The 26,003-nt window shown below is 41.0% G+C and overlaps 1 protein-coding gene across 3 annotated transcripts in view; it reads right to left on the reverse strand.

The window, feature by feature from the left end:
- Positions 1–10,534: 10,534 nt before the first annotated feature.
- Positions 10,535–26,003, reverse strand: part of LOC145721675 (MAGUK p55 subfamily member 7-like) — a 163,455-nt gene continuing 147,986 nt past the window's right edge. For 2 of the 3 annotated variants that reach the window (XR_014145509.1, XM_081820790.1), the window contains exon 3: positions 10,535–13,083. Coding sequence is in view for 1 of the 3 variants with exons in the window: in XM_081820790.1 (XP_081676916.1) it covers positions 12,896–13,083 (188 nt within the window). In the remaining 2 variants the exon portion in view is untranslated. The remainder of the gene's footprint in view (positions 13,084–26,003) is intronic. The other variant, XR_014145508.1, reaches the window with a different exon arrangement.

The raw sequence follows: 26,003 nt of genomic DNA on the forward strand, positions 1-26,003 counted from the left end.
CCTAGCCAGATTAACATAAAAACTCACACTGAAAGTCTAATTGCATCAGTTCCTATTACCCAATACCTATGTCCAGCTTTCAACAACAACAAAAAAAATTTTAAGACTTGATAAGAGAGAAACACATTCTGAAGAGATAAAGCAACCATCAAAACCAGACTCGGTTAGGACATAGATTTATGGAACCAGGAAATAGGGAGAGTAAAATAAGTATGATTAATATTCTAATGGCTCTAATGGAAAAAGTGGACATGTGAGAACCAGTGGATCATGTAAGCAGGGAGATGGAAACTCAGAGAGAGGAAAGTGAAATGCTGGAAATCAAGAACACTATAACAAGAATGAAGAATGCCTTTGATGTGCTCATCAGTGGACTGGACATGGCCAAGGAAAAAATCAGTAAGATTAAAAATATGCTCATGGAAATTCCCAAAACTGAAACAAAATATCCAAGAACTGTGGAACAATAATACAAAGGTGTAACAAACACATAATGGAAACACCAGATGAACAAAGAGAGAAAGGAAAAGAAATATTCAAAGTAGTAACTGCTGAGAATTCTCCAATATTAATGATAAAATCCCAGACCACAGATCCAGGAAGCTCAGAAAACACCAAACCGAATAAATGCCAAAAAGACCTACACCTTGCATTAGTAGTCAAACAGTATAAACCAAAGATAAAGATACTGAAAAAAGCCAGAAGGGGGGAAAAAAACACCTTACCTACAGAGAACAAGGATAAGAAGACGCCTCATCAGAAATCACGCAGGGAAGAAGACAGTGGTTGGGGGGGGGGGGCGGGGAGAACGTGTTAAAAGAAAAACCCGGGGCGCCTGGGTGGCTCAGATGGTTAAGCGTCTGCCTTCGGCTCAGGTCATGGTCCCGGGGTCCTGGGATCGAGTCCCGCATCGGGCTCCCTGCTAGGCGGGGAGCCTGCTTCTCCCTCTGCCTCTCTCTCTCTCTCTGACTCTCATGAATAAAGAAATAAAACATTAAAAAAAAAAGAAAAACCCACCACCTTAGAATTCTGTATCTAGTGAAACTGTACTTCAAAAGTGAAAAAGAAATAAAAACAGAACAGTCAAACATAAATTCAAGGAATTTGCTGCCCAGCAGACCTGTCTTGTAACAAGTATGAAAAGATCTTCAGGGAGAAGGAAAATGATATAGGTCAGGCACCCAAGAAGGAATAAACAAACATGAAATAAAACTGGGGTGCCTGGGTGGCTCAGTAGATTAAGCATCCAACTCTTGATTTCAGCTCAGGTCATGATCTCAGGGTCCTGGAATCCAGCCCTCCACACTCAGCTGTGAGTCTGCTTGAAGATTCTCTCTCCCTCTCCCTTGGCCCCTTGCCACCATGCTCTCACTCTCTTTCTCTCTAAAATAAATAAATAAATAAATCTTTAAAAAAATAAATGTAAAATTAAATCTCTTATTTTTCTTATTCTTAATTGATCAGATAACTGTTCAAAATAATAAGAATAGCAACGTGTTGAGTTATTAAAGAATATGGGTAAATGAAATGAACTAAAGCAATGTTATAAAGGATGGGGAAAAAAGGAATTGAATGTATTCTCTTATAATGCACCTGCACTACTTGTGAAAAGGTATAATGTTATTTGAAAGTGGACCTACATTAGTTATAAATGAATGTAGCAAACTCTAGGACAAGCACAGGAAAACCTTTGTAAAAAGGTATATGGATAGGGGCTCCTGGGTGGCTCAGTCAGTTAAGCATCTGCCTTTGGCTCAGGTCATGATCTCAGAGTCCTAGGATCGAGCCCCATGTCGAGCTTCCCGCTCCTCCCTCTGCTCCTGCTCTCTCCCTCTCTCTCTCTCTAATAAATAAATAAATAAATAAAATCCTTTTTTAAAAGTATATGCATATGCTAAGAAAGAATAAATGGAATAATATAAAATGTTCAACTAAAAGCAGAGGAGAAAGAAAGGGTGATAAAAATATAAGAAGAAGTGTAAAAACAGAAATCAGTTGCAAACATGGTGAATATTAACCCATCTGCATCAGCAATTACTTTAAATGTGGATGGTCTAAATATGCCAATTAAAACAAGAGACTGTGAGAGTAGATAAAAAGAAGATCCAACTATATGTTGTCTACAAGAAATCCACTTTAAATATAAACACACACAGGTAGATGAAAAGTAAAGGAAGGGAGAAAAACCATGCTTACATTTACCAAAAGAAAGCTAAAGAACCCCTATCAATTTCAGACAAAGCAGATGGCAGAACAAGGAAAATTAGCAGGGATAAAAGACGGTATTATTTAATGAAAAAGGGGTCAATTCTCTGAGAACACATAACAATCCTTAATGTGTACATATGTACCTAACAAGAGAGTGTCAAATTACGTGAGGAAAACTGATAAAACTGCAAGGAGAAATGTATAAACACACTATCATTCTTGGAAACTTCAATACTCTTCTACACAGTAATTGACAGATCCACCAGGCAGAAAATCTGTGAGGATATAGTTGAACAAAACAGCACCAACCAAATGGATCTAACACTTCATCTAATAATAGCAGTATACACAGTCTTCCCAAACTCACACAGAACTAGACAGACCACATCCTGGGCCATAAAACACACCTTAACAATTGAAAAAATGGAATTCATACACCGTTAGCTTAGACCACATGGAGTTAAGTAACAGAAATACGGCAGGAAAATATGTATTTGGAAATTAAATAACAAATGAGTTAAAGATGAGGTATCAAGAGAAATATTTATATATTTTCAACTAAATGAAAACACAACTTATCAAAATTTGTGGGATGCTGCAAAGGAGTGGTTAGAGGAAAATTCCAGCACTGAAGGCATATGTAAAATAGAGAGAGAGAGAGAGAGAAAGAACTAAAATCAGTAACTTAAGCTTCTACCTTAGGAATCTAGAGCAAGAAGAGCCAGGAGAAGAAAATAAAGAATAAAACAGAAATCAGTGGAACTGAAACAGGAAAACAGGAGAGCACCTGGGTGGCTCAGTTGATTAGGCATCCAACTCTTGGTTTCGGCTCAGGTCATGATCTCAGAGTTGTGGGATCGAGCCCCATGTCAGCTTCCACGCTCCGTGCAGTCTGCTTGAGATCCTCTCTCTTTTCCTCTCCAACTCCCCCTCCCTGCTTGTACTCTCGGAAGGAAGGAAGGAAGGAAGGAACGAAGGAAGGGAGGGAGGGAGGGAGGGAAAGAAGGGAAGAGAAGGGAAGAAGAAAAGAGGAAACAACTGAGAAAAAAACAACAAAACTAAAAGCTGGTTCTTTGAAAAGATTAATAAAATTGATAAACCTACAGCCAGGCTAGCCAAGAAAAAATGAGACACAAATTATTAATATCAGAAATGAAAGAGGACTCATCACTATGGATCCTATGGAAATTAAAAATAAAAGATAATGAACAATTCTATACATGATATGCACCAATTCCTTGAAAGACACAAGTGACAAAAACTCTCATAAAAGGAGAAATAGGTGATCTAAATAGACCTACATCTAACAGAGAAATTAAATCAACAATTAGTAACCTTCCAAAACAGCAAGGACTGAGCCCCGATGGTTTCACTGGCAAATTTAAGGGAAAAAATTATACCAGTCCTCAAACTCTTCCAGAAAAAATAAAACAGAGGGTGCAACTTCCTAACTCATTCTATGAGGCCGGCCTTACCCTACTATCAAAACCAGATGAAGACATTACAAGAAAGGAAAATTACAGACTAGTATCTCTTATGAACAGAGATGCAAAAATTTCCAACAAAATACCAGCAAATCAAATCCAACAACATATAATATGAATTATATACCAAAACCAATGGTATTTTTTCCCCAAGAATGCAAAGGCTGGTTCAATATTCAGAAGTATTAATGTAATCCATCAATCCAACAGGATAAAAAAATATATCAACAGATGCAAAAAAAAAAAAAACATTAAAAAAATCCAACACCCATTCATGATAAAAATTCTCAGCAAACAGGGAATAGAGGGGACTTCCTCAATTTGATAAAGAACTTGTATAAAATACCTAGAGCTGACACCATCCTTAATGGTGAAAAACTAGATTCTTTCCCCCTAAGATACATAACAAGGCAAGGGTGTTCCCTCTTACCACTAATATTCAGTACTTACCTAGAAGTCCTAGCTAATGCTCTAAGACAGGAAAAGGAAATAAAAGGTATACGGATTGGAAAGGAAGAAGTAAAGCTGCCTTTGTTCACAGACAACATGATTATCTATGTAGAAAATCCCAAAGAATCAACTAGAAAAACTCTGGGAACTACTAAGTGATTATAGCAAGGATTCAGGATACAAACTTAATGTACAAAACTGAATTACTTTTCTATATACCTGTGGTCTATGAAAGAGAGGTATATGCAAAACAACCGCCGAAGGCCAAAGACGCTGTAAGACTGAAGAAAAAGGCTGACAACTCCAGGTTGACAAGAAATGGTTTATTAAGGGGACTTATGGACAGAAGCGTGTCTTGGGAAGCTGAAAGATGAATAGATCTCCACGACCCCACCTCCAGTAAGACCTGCTTTTATGGCCCAAGAAGCTGGGGAATAAGTGCTGGGGGACCACCCAGGAGGAAATGTTTGAAAATCATAATCGTATCTCCAGAGCAGATGAAGGACATTCAAGGGTGTACTTTTTTTTTTTTTAAGATTTTATTTATTTATTTGACAGAGAGAGAGAGACAGCGAGAGAGGGAACACAAGCAGGGGGAGTGGGAGAGGGAGAAGCAGGCTCCCCGCCGAGCAGGATGTGGGGCTCCATCCCAGGACCCTGGGATCATGACCTGAGCCGAAGGCAGACGCTTAACCGACTGAGCCAGCCAGGCGCCCCTCAAGAGTGTACTTAAGGGTTTGACTAAGTGAAAAGAAAGAATGGGGGAGGCAGCTGTCCTCCAGAAGGCATCAGGTCACAGAGAGCTGTCATCATGGTGGGTCTGTCCAAGATAGCACTGTTCATACCGCCACCAGTGAACAACTGGAATTTGAACTTAAAAACAAAGTACCATTTACATTAGTGCCAAAGACAAAACTTAGGTACAAATCTAACAAGATGTGTATAGAATCTAAATAAGTACAAAACTCTGATGAAAGAAATCAAAGATGATCTCAATAAATAGAGAAAAATCCACGTTTACAGACAAAAATACATAATATTGTTAAGATGTCAGTTCTTCTCAACTTGATTTATATATTCAACACAATCCCAATCAAAATCCTAGCAAGTTACCATGTATGTATGACAAACGGATTTTCAAGTTCATATGAATAAGCAAAAAACCCAGAATAGCTGACACAATACTGAGAAAAACAAAGTCAACGGACTGACACCAGCAAACTTCAAGATTTCCTATAAAGCTTCCTATAAAGTAATGAAGACACAGAAGTATTGGTGAAAGAACAGATAAACGATCAATAGAACACAACAGAGCCCAGAATAAAACCCACACAATTACAATCAACTGGTCTTTCACAGAGGAGCAAAGACAGCTCAGTTAAGAAAGGCCAGTCTTGGGGCGCCTGGGTGGCTCCGTCGTTAAGTGTCTGCCTTTGGCTCAGGTCATGATCCTGGGGTCCTGGGATCGAGCCCCACATCGGGCTCCCTGCTAGGTGGGAAGCCTGCTTTTCCCTCTCCCACTCCTCCTGTTTGTGTTCCCTCTCTCGCTGTCTCTCTCTGTCAAATAAATAAATAAAATCTTAAAAAAAAAAAAAGGCCAGTCTTTTCAAACACTGATGCTGGAACAACTGGATATTCACATGCAAAAATCTGAATCTAGACACAGAAATTACCCGTTTTCATAAAAATTAACTCAAAGTAGACCACAGAACTAAATATAAATACAAAACTGTACAACTCCTAGAAGATAAAGAGGAGAAAATCTAGGTGACACTGAGCATGGCAATGAGTTTTTCGATGCAACTCCAAAAGCCCAATGTATAAAAGAGAAATAGTTAAGTTGGGTATTATTAAAATTAGAAACTTCTGCTCTGTGAAAGAAACTGTTAAGAGAATGAAGAGACAAGCCACAGACTGGAATAAAATATTTGCAGAACACATATCTGATAAAAGACTCATATCCAAAAAAGACAAAAAACTGTTAAAACTCAACAATAAGGGAAAAATACAACTCAGTTAAAAAATGGGCAAAAAAATCTGAAAAGACACTTCTGTAAATCTAAGACTTTTCTAAAAAGTAGGCTATTATTTCAAAGGAATCCAATGTGCAAAAAACGGGCAAAGAAGTGAAATAGACGTTTCTGCAATGATACACAAATAGCCAATAAGCACACAAAAAGATGTTTAACTTCATCAATCATCAGGGAAATGCAAATCACAGCAACAAGGAGGTATCATGTCACACCTTCTAGAAAGGGGAGAATAAAAAAACTCAGATAAAAACAAGTGTTGGCAGGACACCTCGGTGGCTCAGTTGGTTAAGCAGCCGACTCTTGATTTTGACTTCGGTCATGATCTCGGGGTCGTGAGATCGAGCCCCAAGTCGGGTTCTGTGCTCTCGAGGAGTCTGCTTGAGATTCCCTCTCTCCCTCTCCCCACCATCACCCAACCCGTTTGTGTGCACTGTCTCTCTCAAATAAATAAATAAATTCTTAAAAAAAAAAAAAAAAGTGTTGGCAAGGATGCAGAAACCAGAAGCCTCACACACTGCTGGTGGGAATATAAAATAGTGGAGCCACCTTAGGAAACTGTGTTACCACTTGACCCACAATTCTACTCCTAGGCATGTACCCCCAACCCCCAGACTGAAAACATGTCCACATAAAAACCTGTATGTGAATGTTCCAAGTTGCATTATTCATAATAGGCAATAGGTGGAAACAATCCACATGTCCAACACTGGATAAAGAGAGACACAAGACTGGTATATCCATAAATACTACTGGGCCATAAAAAGGTATGAAGTATTGATACATATTATCATGTGGATTTGCTAAGTGACAGAAGCCAGTCACAAACAAATCCACATATTATATGATCCCATTTCCATGAATTGTCCAGAATGGGTAAATACAGAGAGACAGAAAGTAGATTAGTGGTTGCTTAGGGCCAGAGTGAGGAAAGGTAGGAGGATGCAGGGATTAGGGAATGACAGCTACATGATAGAGGGGTTTTTTGGGAGGTGATGAAATTATTCTAGAATTGACTATGGTGACGGTTGCACCACTTTGTGAATACACTTAAAACCATTGCGTGTATACTTTAAATGGGTAAACTGTCTGATACAGATCTCAATAAAGCTGCTACAAAAAGCGTTACTATCTAAATATTGACGACACCCCAATTAGAGTTGCCAGATTTCGCAAATAGAAATATAAATACAGGGGCACCTGGGTGGCTCAGTCGTTAGGCGTCTGCCTTCGGCTCAGGTCATGATCCCAGGGTCCTGGGATCGAGCCCCGCATCGGACTCCCTGCTCAGCGGGAGGCCTGCTTCTCCCTCTCCCACTCCCCCTGCTTGTGTTCCCTCTTTCGCTGTGTTTCTCTCTGTCAAATACATTAAATCTTTAAAAAAATAAATAAATAAATAAATTTGACTTTAAAAAAAAAGAAATATAAATACAGCATGATTCATACTTAAACTAAAAAAAGACTGTTTATCTTAAATCCAAATTAAACTGGATGTCCTGTATTTTATCTGGCAACCTGACTCCCAAATCTATTATCTCCAACCTAGAGCATAATTATCCTCAATTCAAGATCCAGGTATCCAACTACATAGTAGGAAGTTCTACTTAGTTATCTCCCAAATAGCAAACAAACATAAAACTACAATCACCTTTCTTCCGAGGAGATATTCAAAATACGGAAGAAGTGGTACCTCAGGGCTTGTACGGGTCTCCCGGAGCCCTCTCCCAGCCTCTGATGGCCTGGCACCAACCACCTGGTGGTTGGATTAGCGGGTGGGGCATCTAGGAGTGGAGGTTTAACAAACAAGAGGGAGGAGTTTCAATATGTTAACAAACACCACGCCTGCTGGTGAGGACAGGCTGAGCATCCTCCTCCCTTTCTCAAAACCAAAATCACCTTCCCTCTCCCCCACTCTGTCACCATCATCTTTGACCTGGAAATCTCATGTCCCATCCCATCTCCATAGCAACTACAACTTCTAAAAAAAAAAAAAAGTCTTATATCTTCATTCCCCTGCTTTAAACCTTTCACAATGCAGTAGCTCCTACTGTGTTCGAATAAAGTCAAAGCCATTCAAAATAGGTCTTGGCCTGGAGCCCCTGGGTGGCACAGTCGGTTAAGTGCTCGACTCTTGATTTTGGCTTAAGTCCTGACCTCAGGGTTGCGAGACTGGGCCCTACGTAGGGCGCCACGCTCAGCGGGGAGTCTGTTAAAGTTTCCCTCCCCCTCTCCCTCTGCCCCTCTCTGCACCTGCTCATGCTCTCGCAGGCTCTCTCTCCCTCGCTTGCTCTTAAATAAATAAATCTTTAAAAAAAAAAAAAAAAAAAGGAGTAGGTCTCAGCTTACCTTCTTTTGCCACACTTTGCACCTGCTCCCCACGCCCTTCCTTACTTCAGGTACCAGCCAAGAGAACCTGTCAGGCTCCATCCTAAAGGCACAATGCCCACTCTCGCCTGCAGGTGCTCGTGTAGGTTATCCCTTCTGCCTAGCTCCCCACCCCCCACAAATTCTCATCTGAGCAATACCTATTCGATAGTCAGATTTCAGCTTAAAATACCAAATCCCCTATGAGCCCCTGAGGTCAGCGCTGAGTCAGGCACCTTGTGCTCTTACACAAAGCTCTACACATGACCTCTCATAGAATATTGCAACTGCCCATAACCTCATCTATAACCCCTCTGGGAGACTGCAGACTGCAAGCTAGGGGCTGCTCAACTAGAAACCATGGCCCTTAGGGGCCTATCCAGTGTCTGGCATATAGTAAGAACTCAACAAAGACAACATGATTAAAACAATCACTAAAACTTAAAATTAGGTAAGGGGAGCCTGGGTGGCTCAGTCGGTTAAGCATCCAACTCTTAGCTCAGGTGTTGATCTCAGGGTACCAGGTTTAAGCCCCATACTGGGCTCCATGCTGGGTCCGGAACCAACTTTAAAAAAAAAAAAAAATTAAAATTGTGTAACTAAATGGGATAAGGGTCTGCCTGAGCATTACCATGACTCCTTTAAGACTGAAATCACAGAAATACAGTAATTAAACCACTTCAAGGGAACTTTCTTAAAAATAATCAACTTGTGTTTTGTTGAAATACTTCAGAATCCCCCAAACCAGGATAAAATTCAGGCTGCTACCTTTTTTTCTGCTGCCCGTACACATACATGCAACAATTCAAAAGGGTAAAGAAAATATATGCAATTATTGAAAAGGTACTAAAATCTTGATATTCTTATCCTAGTAATCTAATGCAATTGTGATATACGAACAAAAATTTCTTGAGGAAACAGAAGTACCAACCTTATTTAAAATAAATAAGGATGTCTTTATGTCCTATCTTCTTCTCAAATAAACCAGATGACAAAAATACATACAACACAAGTAAATAAAAAAATTTAAAGTCAAGAAATCTCAACAGAAAAAAAGCACCAGAGTAGAAGATAAATTTAGAAATGAGGCTGGGACACAAACTATATGCTTCACGGTTCTGCATATTTGCAAATGAGGGGTCCAAAATGTGGCTCTCTGCTTATTGGTGATCACATTGACTGCGTCACGTGAATACCAATAGCCTTGTCTTGCCACACCTTATAGATGACATTTCTCACATCTTCTATCTGTACCATCTTTCTTCGGATACTTCTAAAATCTCATGCTCACGGGTTTTTTGGGGGCCGGGGTTTAGACTTTTTTATTTATTCATTTGACAGAGACAGCACAAGCAGGGGGGAGGGGCAAAGGAGAGTGAGAAGCAGACCCCTTGCTAAGCAGGGAGCCTGACACAGGGCTCAATCCCAGGACCTTGGGATCATGACCTGAGCCGAAGGCAGATGCTTAACTGACTGAGCCACCCAGGTGCCCCTCATGCTCATAGTTTTAATTATTCAACTCCTCAATTTAGATGTTTTTCTTTTAAAAAAAAATCCACAGCAAACACTCTCTAGGATCATATTTCCTTTCCAGTGACAAGCTCATAACTGCCGTCTTCCTGCCAGGGTGTGGCTCATGATCCTAAGGCGGCAATGCCATACCTGTCACAGAAAGTAATGCCAAACTGCTTCTTCTTAAGTATATTTTACATCAGACCAGAAAGTTACATGTATTTAAAACTGTGATGGGGCGCCTGGGTGGCTCAGTGGGTTGAGCATCCGACTCTCGGTTTCGGCTCAGGTCATGATCTCAGGGTCCTGAGATCGAGCCCTGCTTCAGGCTCCGCGCTCAGCGGGGAGTCTGCTTGAGATTCTCTCTCTCCCTCTGCCCATCCCCCTGCTCGTGCTTGCTCTCTCTCTTAAATAAATCTTTAAAAAAAAAAAACATGATTTGACAACCACTTTTTTTTTTTTTTACATAAAGTAAGGTGACTACTGCGAAAATTTTGTGCTAGAATAAAATCAAGTTTTGCCTTCACCCATCTTTCAATCACACACCAACAGCTTCGACTAGGCAAAAGAGCCTAACATCAAAGCACATTTTGATTCACTCTAAAATACATCTTTTCCAATTCCTTCTGCTCTACCGAGATTTATGTACAAAAGCTGGAGGCTGCTAGCCTCCAACCTTCAATAGAGGCACTTGGAATACAGTGAAGCGGACTGTTCAGCTGCTTAAAGTGGATCCCATGAGCCTGCCTCCTGGAGGCATTTGGGGCTTTACATACTTGAAAATGAATAGAATGGGTCAGTCAAAGGACACACTTGAGGTCTGCATGTGATAGCAGCTGGGAGTTGGGGGTGGGGGGACGAGTAAGAAACAGAGAATGGACTAGAGGGACACAGTAAACCTTACTTTAAAGGTCTGACAGCAATTACTGAAAGATACTTGCACCAGGACACATGCTACCATGCTATTTAAATAGTGGCAACATCAATTTATTTATTCACTATTTTTCTAAAACCATATACCAGTAACTGTATGCTTCCTAACCACTCACTATTCACATTTACTTTGAAAAACCACCTGTGCTTAAAACTCAAGAGCTAGCGTAACTAAGACTTTTTCTAAAACATTAGGGTTCTTTTAACAGAAATAACAACCATCTCTGTCATTATTACTTTTTGGCCCTTCACAAGCTATGATAACTAATATTTTCAATGCTTAACGCCTGCTTTTATTTGCCTAACCTATGTAGCTATCAAAGAACTGAGATCGTCACTATTTTATTTGAAACTCACAAACAACCTTGTCAACACATAATATAATTTCCATTTTATAGGAAGGAAACAGACAGTAGCCACATCACAAATAAATAGAAACACACATGTGTGCATTGTTTTAGGCGTGTTTATTTAATGATTAAGGGGGTGACGATGTCATTGAAATACATTTCATTCCTTCTAGATCAAATCCATCGGAACAAATCCAGAGCTATCCAACTTTCATACATTCAACACAAGAATGTGTTCATGATTGCCTCAGTAAATCCTGAACTTCATCAATTATAATCTCAAGCCATTTTTTTTTAGATTTTATTAATTTATTCATCAGAGAGAGAGGAGAGAGAGCATGCATAAGCAGGGGAAGTGGCAGGCAGAGGGAGAAGCAGGCTCCCCGCTGAGCAAGGAGCCGGACACGGGACTCCATCCAGGACCCTGGGATCATAACCTGAGCCGAAGGCAGATGTTTAACGGACTGAGCCACCCAGGTGTCCCTCTCAAGACATTTCTAACACATCCCAAGAGAGCAACTAAATGACCAAAAATTTTTCAGAACACAAAGATACCTTGGCAATTATATAAAAACTAAAGGACTCTATATAAAAACTAAAGGACTCTAGTCTTTACGGGTATTGCTAGGAAAATTACACATCTCAACATTTTCATTTCTTGAGAGTTGCCACCGCTCGAGGCGTGCAAATTTCAGCAAATTTGACAAGAAAAAAAAAAGTCATAAAAATTCTTCTATCCTGTGAAGCAATAGCAACCCAGAAGTGGCTCATTTTCAAATACTATCCATCAGTAATAGCCTTCTCTCACAACAGACAACCATAACAAATTTAGCTGCCTTCAGTGTTGGTCCAGATAGAGCTAAGGCACCAGAGGTGTCCATCTCCTACAGACTCAAGTAAGGCTCACCATTTTTTTCAGCTTGAGTTAAATGAAAGAAAATGTAATTCATATTTCCAGAAGGAAAAGTGGCATATTTTCCAGTAAGCTTCTTGTTCTCATTTTACTATTTTAAGAGTTCTGATCACTCCCAGCATTGCTGTGTAGCAAGATCTCATTTCTGGTGGCTGATCATTTCCATGGCACGATGCTTTACCAAAACCGTCTCCAGAAGCTGTTTTGATTCGTATTTAGCTTCAGCGTATTTATACACAAAATACCATTTCAATGGCGTTGTGCCAAAAAAGAAATAGCTTGCTCAGATTTCAGTTGACTTTGTTAAAGGAAATTATTTTAAATTAATGTGGCTATTGAACTGCTGCCATCCTTAACCTCAGAAAATATATTCCTTCTAATTTCTGCTGTGAACGTTTATTTATTTAAGTTAAATTCCAGCTCATGAATGTTGACCATAAGGAGTCTAAACCTTCCTGCTACTATTTCATATTCTTCTTCTAAACAAGGGCAGGCACATACTGGCCACATTAGTATGCAGAGCCAGATCACCACCATTAAGTGAAATCATCTATGTATTTTTGGTAGAATCTTTAACAACTTCCACGCCCGTCAGGGAAATGGAACAAGGCTGTTTTGTTTTCAGACAGCAACAATTTGATCTCTGGTTTACTAGATGGCGCTCAAAATATTTTTCCATATGTTTTTCCGCAAAGAGAATCTGACATCAGCGTGGTTTACCTTTACCAGTGAATGCAGGATTTTTTCACCAAACATATCCCAGAGGAAGGTTAGGTCTTCCTGGCTATCCACATGTGGCTGCAGCTGGGCTGGCAAAGCAGTCAACAGCTCATACAGACCTATAAAATGAAAATAAAACACAAAGCGTAATCTTAGAGTGATCTCATTAATTTCGCGTAAGGTGTGTATAAATGACAGCTGCAACATGTCCTTTATACGGGATCTGTTTTCTGGGCCATCAAGCAAAACCCTTCTCCCAAGAAGCCAACGAACCTTTTTGATTTTTAAATCCCAACTAAGTATGTATTAACAGGCTAGTTTTTACCTTTCGGTTGTCAACATTCTACAGGCATCCAAGTTTACATAACCTGAGACAGAAAATGTGTACAAGCTTTCAGAGAAAGAAGAAAACGCATACATTCCTTTCCTTAATCGTTATTACATTTCCCTCGATGTTCGCCAAAGAGTGAAATGAGTCATGAATAGGAAAAACCTCCTTAGAAGAGCAGAAAATTGATAGAGTGGTCCATTAAAAAAGGTTTTGTGGTTTCCAAATAGTTCCTAATAATATATAGCTTCAAAAACACTTGCATTATCTAACATCCAAAATCAAGTTCTAAAAAGTAAGACGGATTAAACCATCCTTGGTGTTGCTTCACTGTAGTCGCCTGGTTTTAAAACAACAACAACAAGCTACACAGAACTGAGTTTCAACTGGACTCTACTCTGGGCATATGTGATACTCTCTGAAAGAGTTAAGGACTCGGAGCCCTCCTCACTAGAAGCTTCCCTGGGGTAGACAGTAGCGCCATGTTCCACAGCAGCCGACTGCAGAAACCATCCATCTCCTTCAGGAGCCGTCAGACTCCCGTCCAAGAAAAGTTGCGACAGCGCCTGCCCAGGACTCTTCAGGGAGGTGACCTGGCAGGAGTCGGTATCAACTCTTAGCCCATGTTTCACTTTCCAGGGGGGATTACATGAGGTAAAAAGGACAAAATTCCTTTTATTTCTGTCTGGTGTCTACAAAAACACCGAGACGTCCTGGGATCTACAACACACGGGGCTGTTGTTATTCCTACGCTGAGTAAGTGCAGTTGTTCATCAGAGGGACAGCTTTACAAGATAGGTAACTAGCAAAGAATTGCAAATTATGGCCTGCTGATTAGTGTATCTATTATCTTCCAAAAGCATTATAACATTCTGATAATTAGTGATAATACACAACCAAATGTATTAGCTCTCGCTTGGAAAGTTGGATCTGTAACTTGAGAGGTTAAACTCAAACATTACTGGGACTGCATTTGGCCAAAAAGATCTATAATACTCTAGGAACAAAAAAAAACTTCTCCCTATTACGTTCTTAAGTATTCTTGATGGTTTATATTTACTCCCTTAAAAACCTGGCATCTTGCCTAAGCTAGCTCTTATTTATAAATTTGTAAAAACATTTTTTTATTAACATATAATGTATTATTTGTTTCAGGGGTACAGGTCTGTGATTCATCAGTCTTACACAATTCACAGCGCTCACCATAGCACATACCCTCCCCAATGTCTATCACCCAGCCACCCATCCCTCCCACCCCCCTCCACTCCAGCAACCCTCAGTTTGTTTCCTGAGATTAAGAGTCTCTTATTGTTTGTCTCCCCCTCCGGTTTCGTCTTGTTTCATTTTTCCCTCCGTTCCCCTATGATCCTGTCTTGTTTCTCAAATTCCTCATATCAGTGAGATCATAAGATAATTGTCTTTCTCTGACTGACTTATTTCACTTAGCATAATACCCTCTAATTCCATCCACATCGTTGCAAATGACAAGGTTTCATTTTCTGATGGCTGCATAATGTTCCACTGTATATACATATAAAAACATTTTTAAGGTGTCCAAACCTAATTCAATGTATAATAATACAGGTCTCACTTTACACATATACATATACACACACATTTAAAGTAATGACAATTGCCAACATCTGTGGTTAAGGTCAGAGGTTCAAGTTGAAAATTATGTAAAAAGAAGGTAGAGTTTCACTATTTTATATTGACTTCAGGAGCAGTAAAAATAATTCCTTATTCTTTGGTAATATGATTAGTTTAATTAATGATACTAATTTGACTATAATTTATAAGGTATAGTTGTTCGGGGGGGGTTAAATGAGGTAATATATTAGAACAGCCCCTGGCACATGGTAGTCTGTTTCAGATGTAACGCAGTGAGCTTCAACCATTGTTGTTATTATTACTGTTATTCATCATTACCAGTCTTTGTTTAAAGATTTATTTATTCATTTTAGAAAGGGGGAGGTAGGCGCAGAGGGAGAAAGAGTCTTAGGCAGACTCCCTGCTGATTATGGAGCCTGATGTGGGGCTCGATCTCACGACCCCGAGATCATGACCTGAGCCAAAACCAAGAGTTGGATGCTCAACCAACCACACCACCCAGGCACTCCCATCACTATTATTATTAAAAAAGCAAAAGCCTTAGTCAAACAGACCTAGATTCAAACCAGGTCTATACTTCAGTTATTCCACATAACTTAACCTCAGCTTTGTTGCCCTCATCTGTTGGAAAAGAAATGGTAATCTGCACATGTAATAAAATTGAACAGAAAAAAATATACAAACATGTACGTATACACAAAGAAGTGCATGTGATACAGGGGAAATCTGAGAAAGGGTAATGGACTGCATCAGTGACAATGTGCCCCTTGCAATTACTATGGTTATGCAAGATGTTACCATTGGAGGAAGCAGGGTCAAGGGTACACAGGATCTACATTATTTCTTTGAACACGGGAATCCACAATTATCTCAAAATACAGTTAAAACCAAAGGAAACATTGTGGTAAATGTGACTGTTGTAAGAATTCAAGAGAACAATGCACATAGCAGCACTGAGCCCTGTGGCTGGCACACAGGCATTTGATAAATAAATAAATATATACACACACACACACACACACATAAATATGTTCTTCTTTTCTTAATATGCCTCATCTGGAATGAAAACCCCATTGCAATGGTACAAAGTCAAAACAACAGCTCAGCGATACATTCCCCTGGACCCAATACCATACTCAGAAAGAAAACCACCCTAGTCTTCTACATATGGAAAGTGTAAACTTTACCCAAGTACTGCTTAACTTTTTTGTGGGAATAAATCATATTATCTTACATTACAGTAATAATTTCTCTGTTAGCAGTAGCTCATAAACCTGAGTTTTCTGGGTTTCCTAGCCTTATACAATCGTAATTCATATGCCCCCCTAGCTTGGCACCCTCATGACGACAGCAGTCACTTCTCTTGAGCTCCCACATCTCGTAGCCCCACCAAAGCCAGAAGAGACAGGACAGTGCCAATCAGAAATGAAAGAAGCTGAGAAGAGTGAGGAGGGCGGGCGAGTGGCCTCAATGCAGGTAACATGGCCCACCACGTCCACTCAAGTGCGTCAGAGAGACCCCAGAAACCAGCTCAGTCCATGGCTAAAACCAGGTCCCTGTTCTCACAGGAGCTTTTTATATTCAGTTCCTAGAGTTCCAATAGTGAACACCACTATGAAATCCAAATGGTTTGGGTCCTTGATATTCAGAGAGCAAGTAACAGAGTTTAGCTAACAAGGGTTATCTTGGACAATCTTACCTACATCTACCTATATCTATTGAATCTTACCTAAATCTGAGCAAGAACTGGGACTACACTCCTCTGTAGTCATTCAAGCTCACGAGTGCTTCATTCCAGTGCACCATTATGGTACCTACCTAGAGGACTAAGACAAATCAGCCACGATCCCTGTCCTCAGGACGTCACAGTGTAGAGAACAAGCACAGACAGGTCAGTTAGGAAGTGCAGAGCAGGATTAGACTGCGTGGCAAGGCAAGGTAAGTGGTCAATTCCTCTAAAGGAGGGAGAAGACATCAGGGAAGGCTTCAGCAAAGAATCACACCCGAGTTACATCTTGAAAGCTTCCACTCCTAAGAATCAGCATTTATGAGTTCTTCCATTCAGAGCACTACATTAGTTCCTCTATACAGGTAGGTGGAGAATATGCCACCACCTCTACCCCAGAGATCTTACATCTTGGATAACACAGAATACATATCATATATGCTCAAAGAGAAAGCAATCCTAAATGATCTCCTATTTGGGGCGACTGCGTGGCACAGTCAGTTAAATGGTTGACTCTTGGTTTCAGCTCAGGTCGTGATCTAGGGATCATGAGAACCGGCCCCGCATCAGGCTCTGTGCTCAGCGTGGAGTCGGCTTGAGATTCTCTCTCCCTTCCCCCTCCCCCCCACCGCTCTTGTGCACACATGCTCGCTCCCTCTCTCTAAATAAGTCTTTAAAAAAAAAATAATAATGATCTCCTATTTGTCCAAGTAAAGATTCAAAATGTATATTCCTCCAAGTAAAATAAACAGATGTTTAGGCTGTGGATAAAATATTCAAACAGCAAATTAATTTTCACAGATATTGTGAGATGCCCATGCGGCTTATAGTATTTAAATTATAATTTGGTTAGGAACATACACTTTGAATTACCTATTAAGTACAAATATCGTAATTTAGATATTGAGGTTTACCCCACTTGCACATTTCATGCAACCATTTTATTTAAATTCTTCACAATGACTTCTTTATCACAACTACCACTTGTAGAGCTAGAAGAGATCATTTTCACTTCTAGTTATTTGAGATACAACACTTTTTTGAATGCATGGGAGATGCCTTCACTAAGAATCTGGGTAAAGCTGGGTGCTTTTCCACCTGATCTACACCTCTATGTTTTTATCTCTACACCAAAACCACTTACCTACTCTCTAAGTATCTCTAACACTTGCAGGTCTGTTTTTAACCCCTCTCCAAGAAATATTAACCCGGTTTAAACTTCCTTGTCTCTTTAAAAACAACAACAACAGTTCTGTCAGATGATCTTTCAATGACTCCAAAAACAGGAACTTGGGTTATATGAGAATAATTAGGGCTTCTCCAATCAACACATTTTTATGTAAGTAACAGAGAAAACGGTCTATAAGAAATTTTGTAAGGGCTTGACTTTAAGGCAGCGCTCTCTTCTCTAAGAGATCATTTTAGTAGTAGAAAAGAAATCTCACCTTCTGTTTGGGTAGACATGATACAAGACACGGTCAAAGACACACATGAAGAGATTATCTCATAAAAATGTTCCAGCAGGAAAAAAGGCAATATTTTTGTATTAGGGATTTTATATACTGAGAGAAAAGAAGGCAACAACAGCAAAACTAAAATACAAGGTTCATTTGATTAACATGTACAACAATTATAGCAATTTAAAGGAGAGAGCAATCAGTAAAGGTTAAAGAAGGCTATGCAAAAGGGTCTGAAGGAAGGAAAATAGGGCCTGGAAGGGTGCACAGCAGTGTAGAGAACACCCAAGATGAAAAGTCAGCAATAATCATGTAAATGTAGAGTTGGTTTTTTTTTTAAGATTTTATTTATTTATTTGACAGAGAGAGACACAGTGAGAGAGGGGACACAAGCAGGGGGAGTGGGAGAGGGAGAAGCAGGCTTCCCATGAGCAGGGAGCCCAACGCGGGGCTCGATCCCAGGACCCTGGGATCATGACCTGAGCCAAAAGCAGATGCTTAACAACTGAGCCACTCAGGTGCCCCTAAATGTAGAGATTTTTAAAGTTCTGTAAAGCTGAAGAAAAGACGAGGAAATACTCAAACCCAAATTTCTGCTTTGTATGTTTGCCTCGGTCACGGTCCAATCCAGAGATGAGAGCTGTGCAGTAATTTGAACCAGGAAAGTTTAATATAAATCTAGTGGTAAAGCAAAATCTCAAGAATACCTAGCGCTGAAGGAGAAGACCCAGAAGGAGACAACAGTGGAAGAGGAGCTCCCTCCCCAAGACTAGGATTCTCAGCTCATTAGAGGTGGTGTGATGACAACTCACCAGACCCACCAGATGGCCTGGCCACTGTCACCAGGCCAGCAGGAAACACCCCTCCAGGGTACCAGTGGGCAGAAAACAATGGCTGGGACCAGTGCTTCACCAGGGTTCCAGTGCGGAGAGGCTGGGCAGCTAGAATCCACTGCCAGGACCAGAAAGCCAAAATAATCCCCACAGGTGGGCAGAAAAGTGTGAAAGGGACTGGCAAACAGAACTCCCCCCCCGCCCCCCGGGGTGCTGGCTGGTCAAGACCGGGAAGCTGACTTCTGGGATGCCTGAGAGACCCACCAGGAACTTCCCTATAGGGGTGCCGCTGAAACTCAGGAGGAAGCTGTCCACCCGGGTGCCAGCAGACCTCAAAGGGGGATAAGCACCACTGGGTGCTTCCCACAGGTGCTGCTGCCAAATCCCATGGGAAGAACAGAAATAAGTGAAAAACACCAAAACAGGGAAGCGCTGCCTCCTCCTCCTGCAGGGTGCCCTAGTGACCCCCCCTGACAAAGCTTAGCATCACACCAGCTGCAAAGAAGAATCATTAAAGGGCCCAGCTTACCGTTCACACAGCAGGCAGTAAAATACGGATTTGGAGCGGCGAGGCAATAAAATGATACTTGGCCCAATCTTCTATACGGAGACGTAAGTGTGTGCGAGCGTGCGTGTGGGAGCGCGGGAGGGGGCTCTCTTCTTTTGGGGAGGAGGGATGTTGCCTTTCTGCTTTTATTCTGATTATTCTGGTGTGGATTTCTGCTGCTTGGCAGTGGGGACACAATGAAAAATATTTAATCAGCGGTTAGTGAAGGTAAAGCTTCTACTGATATGGATTTTGAAAGAGAAATCAATGCTTGCCAATTTTAACAGTACGCTAAGCCTGGACCCAACAGCTCAGTTATAATGAGGACATTAATTGAGTCAAAGTTCTAAGTTCAAAGGTGACAAATGAAGAACACTCAGGCCTAGCCAAAGAGCGCTCTCTTAACTCCAACCTCCTCAAAAATGCCCAGTGTTTATAAAAGAGGGCAGAGAGAGTGCTGTTTTCCAACAATTAAAAAAAAAAATACCTAAAACTGGGAAAACAATACAAAGTACAAAAAGCAACACTTTAGGAACTAAGGGAAGTGTTTAGAGCCAAGAGCAGCGGAGTGCAGAGAGACACACAGGTGTTTTACAATTTTTATAAACGGGTCGCTGAAGCCTGCCGTTGAGGAACTAAATATCGTGCTCTACTCTCCCCTTCCCAAGGACTGTTAGATGGCAAATGCTGGCTGTCTGAAATCATGAAAAATAATATACTGATGAGAATATCTGAATACAGACTAAATTGCTCACTCTGCAAGCCAGTCCATTAAGCCACCCCATACGTAGACCACGATCTTATTTTAACTTCCCTGACTCATTTGAAGTTAAATGTGCGACAGCTGGCTTCTCTGTGGCCTTACTACACCGGATGACAAACGTATCTGTCATTTTCCTTAAAGATAAAAACCTAAATGCTTCCTCCCCACCTCCAACAACTTATGGTCAGAGTATGTTCTTGAGGCTTTTTGAGCCCTGGGCCACGCAAGTGACAGCGGGTCAGTGGTAGTATTTCACATACAGATTGAAATAATTTGATGCTTTAGCAACTTGTCTTGTGGTGCATTGTTGTTGTTTTTTTAATAAGAGTAGTGTTACAAAGTTAAAGTCATAATTCTATAATAATCTTATTATCTTGATACAAGATGCATGTTCCATAACAGGCCAGTGATTTGATCAAGGTCTGGGGTAGACAACGCTGACCTAATCCATAAGGAAATGTAACCATGTTGAATAAACAATTCACCCAACGTCGCACATTTAAGTGCTAGTAGTAATCCTACCTAATGCTTACAGAGCTAAGTTAAGTGCTTTGCCTCACTCACCATTCTCCATAAGTAGGTTCCATTACTACCTTCATTTTACAGGAGGAAATACATTTAGCCTAGTAAGTGGCATATCCAGAACTTAACCTCGGCTCTGCCTATGCTTCTGTAATAACCCCAACATTTCAATCTCCTACTCGAAAACCTTCAAGAGCTACCTTAAAGAGAAAAGTTAAAGGCCTAACCTGATACCCAAATTACAGATGGATCAAATATATCAAATATATTGGGGCGCCTGGGTGGCTCAGTCGTTAAGCGTCTGCCTTCGGCTCAGGTCATGATCCCAGGGTCCTGGGATCGAGCCCCGCATCGGGCTCCCTGCTCCGCAGGAAGCCTGCTTCTCCCTCTCCCACTCCCCCTGCTTGTGTTCTCTCTCTCGCTGTCTCTCTCTGTCAAAATAAATAAATCTTAAAAAAAAAAAAAACAAATATATCAAATATAAACTAGTGGAACATCTCATAGAATATTTTTGTCATGTTGGAGTTAAATGCTTTTCTTAGCATACAAAGAACTTAAAAACTGTAACTGGCCATCACTGATAGACTTTATAACAAAATTTTCACACATCAAGAAAATGAAAGAAAGCCAAAGAAGTTTGCAGAGAAACTACTAAAAATTATTTGCACCAAGTGAGTGATTGATATTAAGTATAATGAGAGACGAATAAATTGACAGAAAAATGGGGAATGGCTTATGGTGGCAGAAGAGATGGCCCCCAATGTTCAATCTGACACATAATATTAAATAATTCTAAAAAGTCAAGCAAAGCATATCATTTCCTCCTCCCAATTTAGGAAATAAATTTACAAATAGCCAGGAGTGCCTGGCTGGCTCAGTATAGACAGCATGTGACTCTTGATCTCAGGGTCATGAGTTTGAGCCCCACGTTGGGTGTAGAGATTACTTAAATAAGTAAATAATTTTAAAAATAAATTTACAAATACCCAGTCTTGACAAAGATGTGGGAAAACAAACCCAGCGATCACTTGCTGGAATAAATATTCATTCATTCAATCAGCATTTATTGACCACCATAAGTTCAAATGTGCCAGATGCTGGTCAAGGTGTTTGCGATGTATAAGTAAACCAAAAAGGCAATGATCCCTACCTTTATGGAGCTAATGCTCTCGAGGGAAGACAAATAGTAAGCATTAGAAGTAAACTATACAGTATGTTGGAAGGTGACAAGTACAGACAGAAAAAGACAAAGTAGAGGCACCTGGGTGGCTCAGTCGGTTGAATGCCCAACTCTTGATCTGGGCTCAGGTCATGATCTCAGAGTTATGAGATCTTGCCCCATGTCAGGCTCTGCGCTCAGTGTGGAGTCTGCTTGAGATTCTCTCTCTCCCACTTCCTCTGCCCCTCCCCCAGCTTGTGCTCTCTAAATAAATAAATAAAATCTTAAAAAAAAAAAAAAAGTAGAGCAGTGTAAGATAGATCCATTTCTGGGCCACTCACATGGCAATGACAAATTAAGGAGTCTGAGTGCACTACAATGAGGAAACGACAAACGAGCAAAGACATGAAGGTGATGGAGTTAGCGATGTGAGTATCTGAGGGACAAGCATTCCAGGCAGAGGGATCAGATGATACAAAAACCCAAGCCTCTAAGAGACAGGGCAGGCCTGGAGTATGTGAGGAAGGGCAAGAAGTCCAGCATGACTCAAGCAAAGGGAGGAAGAGAGAGAGATGTAAGAAATGATATAACAGAGAAAATCAGGGACCAGATCAAATAGGGTCTTGTAGTACAAACATTGCAAAGAATTTAACTTTCTGCTTTAGAGGGAAAGAGCCATTGCAGGGTTCTGAGTGAAGGAGTAACATGATCTTACATTTTAAAAGCATCACTCCAGCTGCTGAATTGAAAAGAGACAGCAGGGGAGCAAGGGCAGAGGCAGAGAGGTCATGTCTGAGAGTCAATGCATGATCCAGGCACATGATGATGAGGACCTGCACCAGGTAGCAGCCAGTGGAAGTTATGGAAGTATTCCAATTCTGGAGAGATTTTGAAGCAAGAGCTAGTTATGAATTTCTGTATGAATGAAGGGTATGGGGGGAAAAAAAATTTCTCTAAGACTATTTGAAGTTGCCAGTGTGACAGGGAAGTTCAGTGTTAAACACGTTAAGTTCAAGGTCTCTAATGGGCACTGGGTGGAGATGCAATGGGCAGCTGGATACAGGAGTCAGGAGCTCAACAGAGCAGTCTGGGCTGAAGATCTATATGTAGGAGCCATTGGCATATGGATTGTATTTAAAGCCATGAGCCTGAAGGAGATCCTCAAGGTCATGAGTGTAGACATAAATGAGGAGCCAAGGACTGAGGCCTGGGTCTCCACCGTTAGATGTGGAGGCTTAGAGCAGCCGACAACCACTCGGAGGAGCATCAGGAGGGTATTATCCAGGAAACCAAGTGTGGCAAGGAAGAATGAATGATCCACTATGGCAAATGTCATTGATAGGCCAGGCAGAGTAAGGACGGAGGACCACCCACTGGATTTAGCAACATGGAGCTTATGAATTCTGGCATCATGGTGAGTGAAGAAGCCTGGATGAAGAGCACTAAAAATAGAGACACAGTGGATTAAAAGCAAATACAGACAACTCCTACAAATACAGACAACCCTTACAATCTCTTACCAAAGAGAAATGATGTTCAAAAGGGAATGGGGAGTAAAGATGTGTTTAAGATGGGAAAGAAAAAAAAAAAAAAAACCAGCCCAGCATATTTGTGTGGTAATGGCACTGATCCACGACAAATTTTGACAACGTAAGAGAGGGAGGGATCTGCTGCAGCTCTGTCCCGCAGCAGATGGGGAGGAACGGGGTCTGGTGCACAAGTGGAGGGACGGCGTTAGATCGAAGTGTGGCTGGTCCACCTATGCCTCCAAGCAGGAAGGCAGAATATGGTGAAAATGGTACAGAGAACATGTGGTAAGCTGCCTTGTGACCTTGGCTGTACTTTCAGTAAACTATGGAACGTGGTCACCTACTGAGAGTCAGGGGAGGGAAGAAAGTGTGTGTATCTGAAAGAAAAGGCTGAAAGAGGCATCGGGGAGAATGGGGGTTGGGGGAATGAATAAAGCAGGGAAGTCATAAATTAGTATACGTTATTGACAATATGAAAACTGAAGGCTTGCATTCCCTTTGATCCAGTGATTCACTCATTTATTCACTCACGCATTATACTTCCAGAGAGCCCGGAGGGCCATCTGCAGGACCAATCTCCAACTTTTATCAGTGTGTCATTTAGGAAGAGAAACCAGAACAGGAAACAATTACTTTCTTTTTGCTGTATACATTTCTGCACTGCTTGAGTTTTTACAAAATCGATATTACTTTTATAATTTTAAAAATTTCACTTCTGGGTAATAATCTGACATAAGCCTTTCTCCAGCCCTATAGCTCACAACTTCCCCTGAAATTCCATTCCAGCCATAGAGGACAGCTACTTGCTATCCCCTGAAAGGCTAATAATTCTATCCACGCAATCTTAGCCCAATTCACTAAATAATTAACTTTCTGGTGACAGCTACTGCTGTCTTATTCCCCTCCTGCAGGACCCCGGAGATTATCTGAAAGACAAAACAATCATGGTAACATACTTACCTCAAAGTTTCACGACCAGATTTAACACAACACACTGGACAATATTTCAAGGAGTTTGCACAGGAAGTGGGCAAATTCCCAGGACCCTCTGCTCCCTTCCGACCTCAGTCTACAAATACCGGGTGCTGGCCGTGTGCCAGGCACTGATAAGGAGGGGGCTACAAAGCTGAGGGGAAGGGAAAAAGCAAACAGATTCATCCCCTAGGCGTAGGGTAGGAAACTCCGGAGAAAACAAAAGCGAAGCTATAACTGAAAGGCGCTTTAATTATGGGAGGGGATGGAGGCACTGTGAAAGTGTAACCAAGGCAGCTTCCCTGGTGGACAGACGGTGGGGGGGGGGGGGGGTAGAAAAATCTTGTAGGAAAAGAACCACACTTACAAAGGCCCCAAGGGTAGAATGCTTAGACTCCGGTGCCAAATGACAGAACTACAAATTCCACCTCTGCCACTGGTAATTAACATCTCTGTGCAGCAATTTTTAATCTGTAAAGTAGACACAGTAGTACTAACCTTGCAGGATTGCAAAGAGGATTAAAGGAGTTATCTGAAAAGCTTAGAATGACGCCTCACTTGGCTGTTAAACCTATGTAAGCATTTTTTAAATAAAAATGAATTCTTGGGGCGCCTGGGTGGCTCAGTCGGTTAAGCGTCGGACTCTTCATTTTGGCTCAGGTAATGATCTCAGGGTCCTGGGATCGAGGCCCACATCAGGCTTCCCTGCTCAGCGAGGAGTCTGCTTCTCCCTCTCCCTCTGCCCCTTCCCCCACTCATGCTCTCGCACTCACGTGCTCTCTAGTAAATAAAAAATAAAAATGAACTCCAAATTAAATGCCAAAACATATGAGTATGCCCAAGCATTAAGGAGACAGATGACAAAATTTAAGTTTATCGTGCTGGAATATATTAAGGGGGAGAAAGGCTTTCCACAATAGGCAAAAACACAGGCAATGATGGACCCCATGTATTGGGGTAAAGAGTGAACTAGACAGAAATGAAAATAAGTGATCACACACCCTTGACCCAAGTCAGTCTAGACATTTCCATAGTAAGGAATAGTGGGGAAGAAAAGAAACAGGACAAAATGTGCTCTGTTCTCAAACAGCTAAGTTCAAGGTATCTCACGTTCAAGAGAAACATTCAACAAACCCTTGCAAGAAACATCAATTGCTACAATTAGGATGACATCAATATCACACATTCATTCATCACTTCTGACAATACTGGCTTATGTAAACCATGTGCCAATGCACCATCCTGTTTCACAATCTAGACTGAGAGTCCAGGGAACCAATCATTTGTCATTAACACTAAACATGCTGAGATAGTTGTGCACTAATCTTGCAAAATGCTTCAAGTGGTAACAGAAAAATAGCATTAATCCCTTTACTGAGATGATTACATATGCTTTTCACTTCCCACCGGATTACCACCGTTAGACGTAGTAAAGAAACACAGTGGAGATGATGAGCTATACCAAACTGGGGTTGCCTTACGAAAACAGAATTACCCAGAACAGATCTGACAACAAACGTCCATTCAAAGTATTCAATCATTCTAGATCTCTGGCCCCCTCTTTTTTTTTTTAATTATTATTATGTTATGTT

The sequence above is a fragment of the Leptonychotes weddellii genome, chromosome 5 (assembly GCF_054177405.1).
Source record: "Leptonychotes weddellii isolate Sample4059 chromosome 5, ASM5417740v2, whole genome shotgun sequence".
Classification (NCBI taxonomy): Eukaryota; Metazoa; Chordata; class Mammalia; order Carnivora; family Phocidae; genus Leptonychotes; species Leptonychotes weddellii.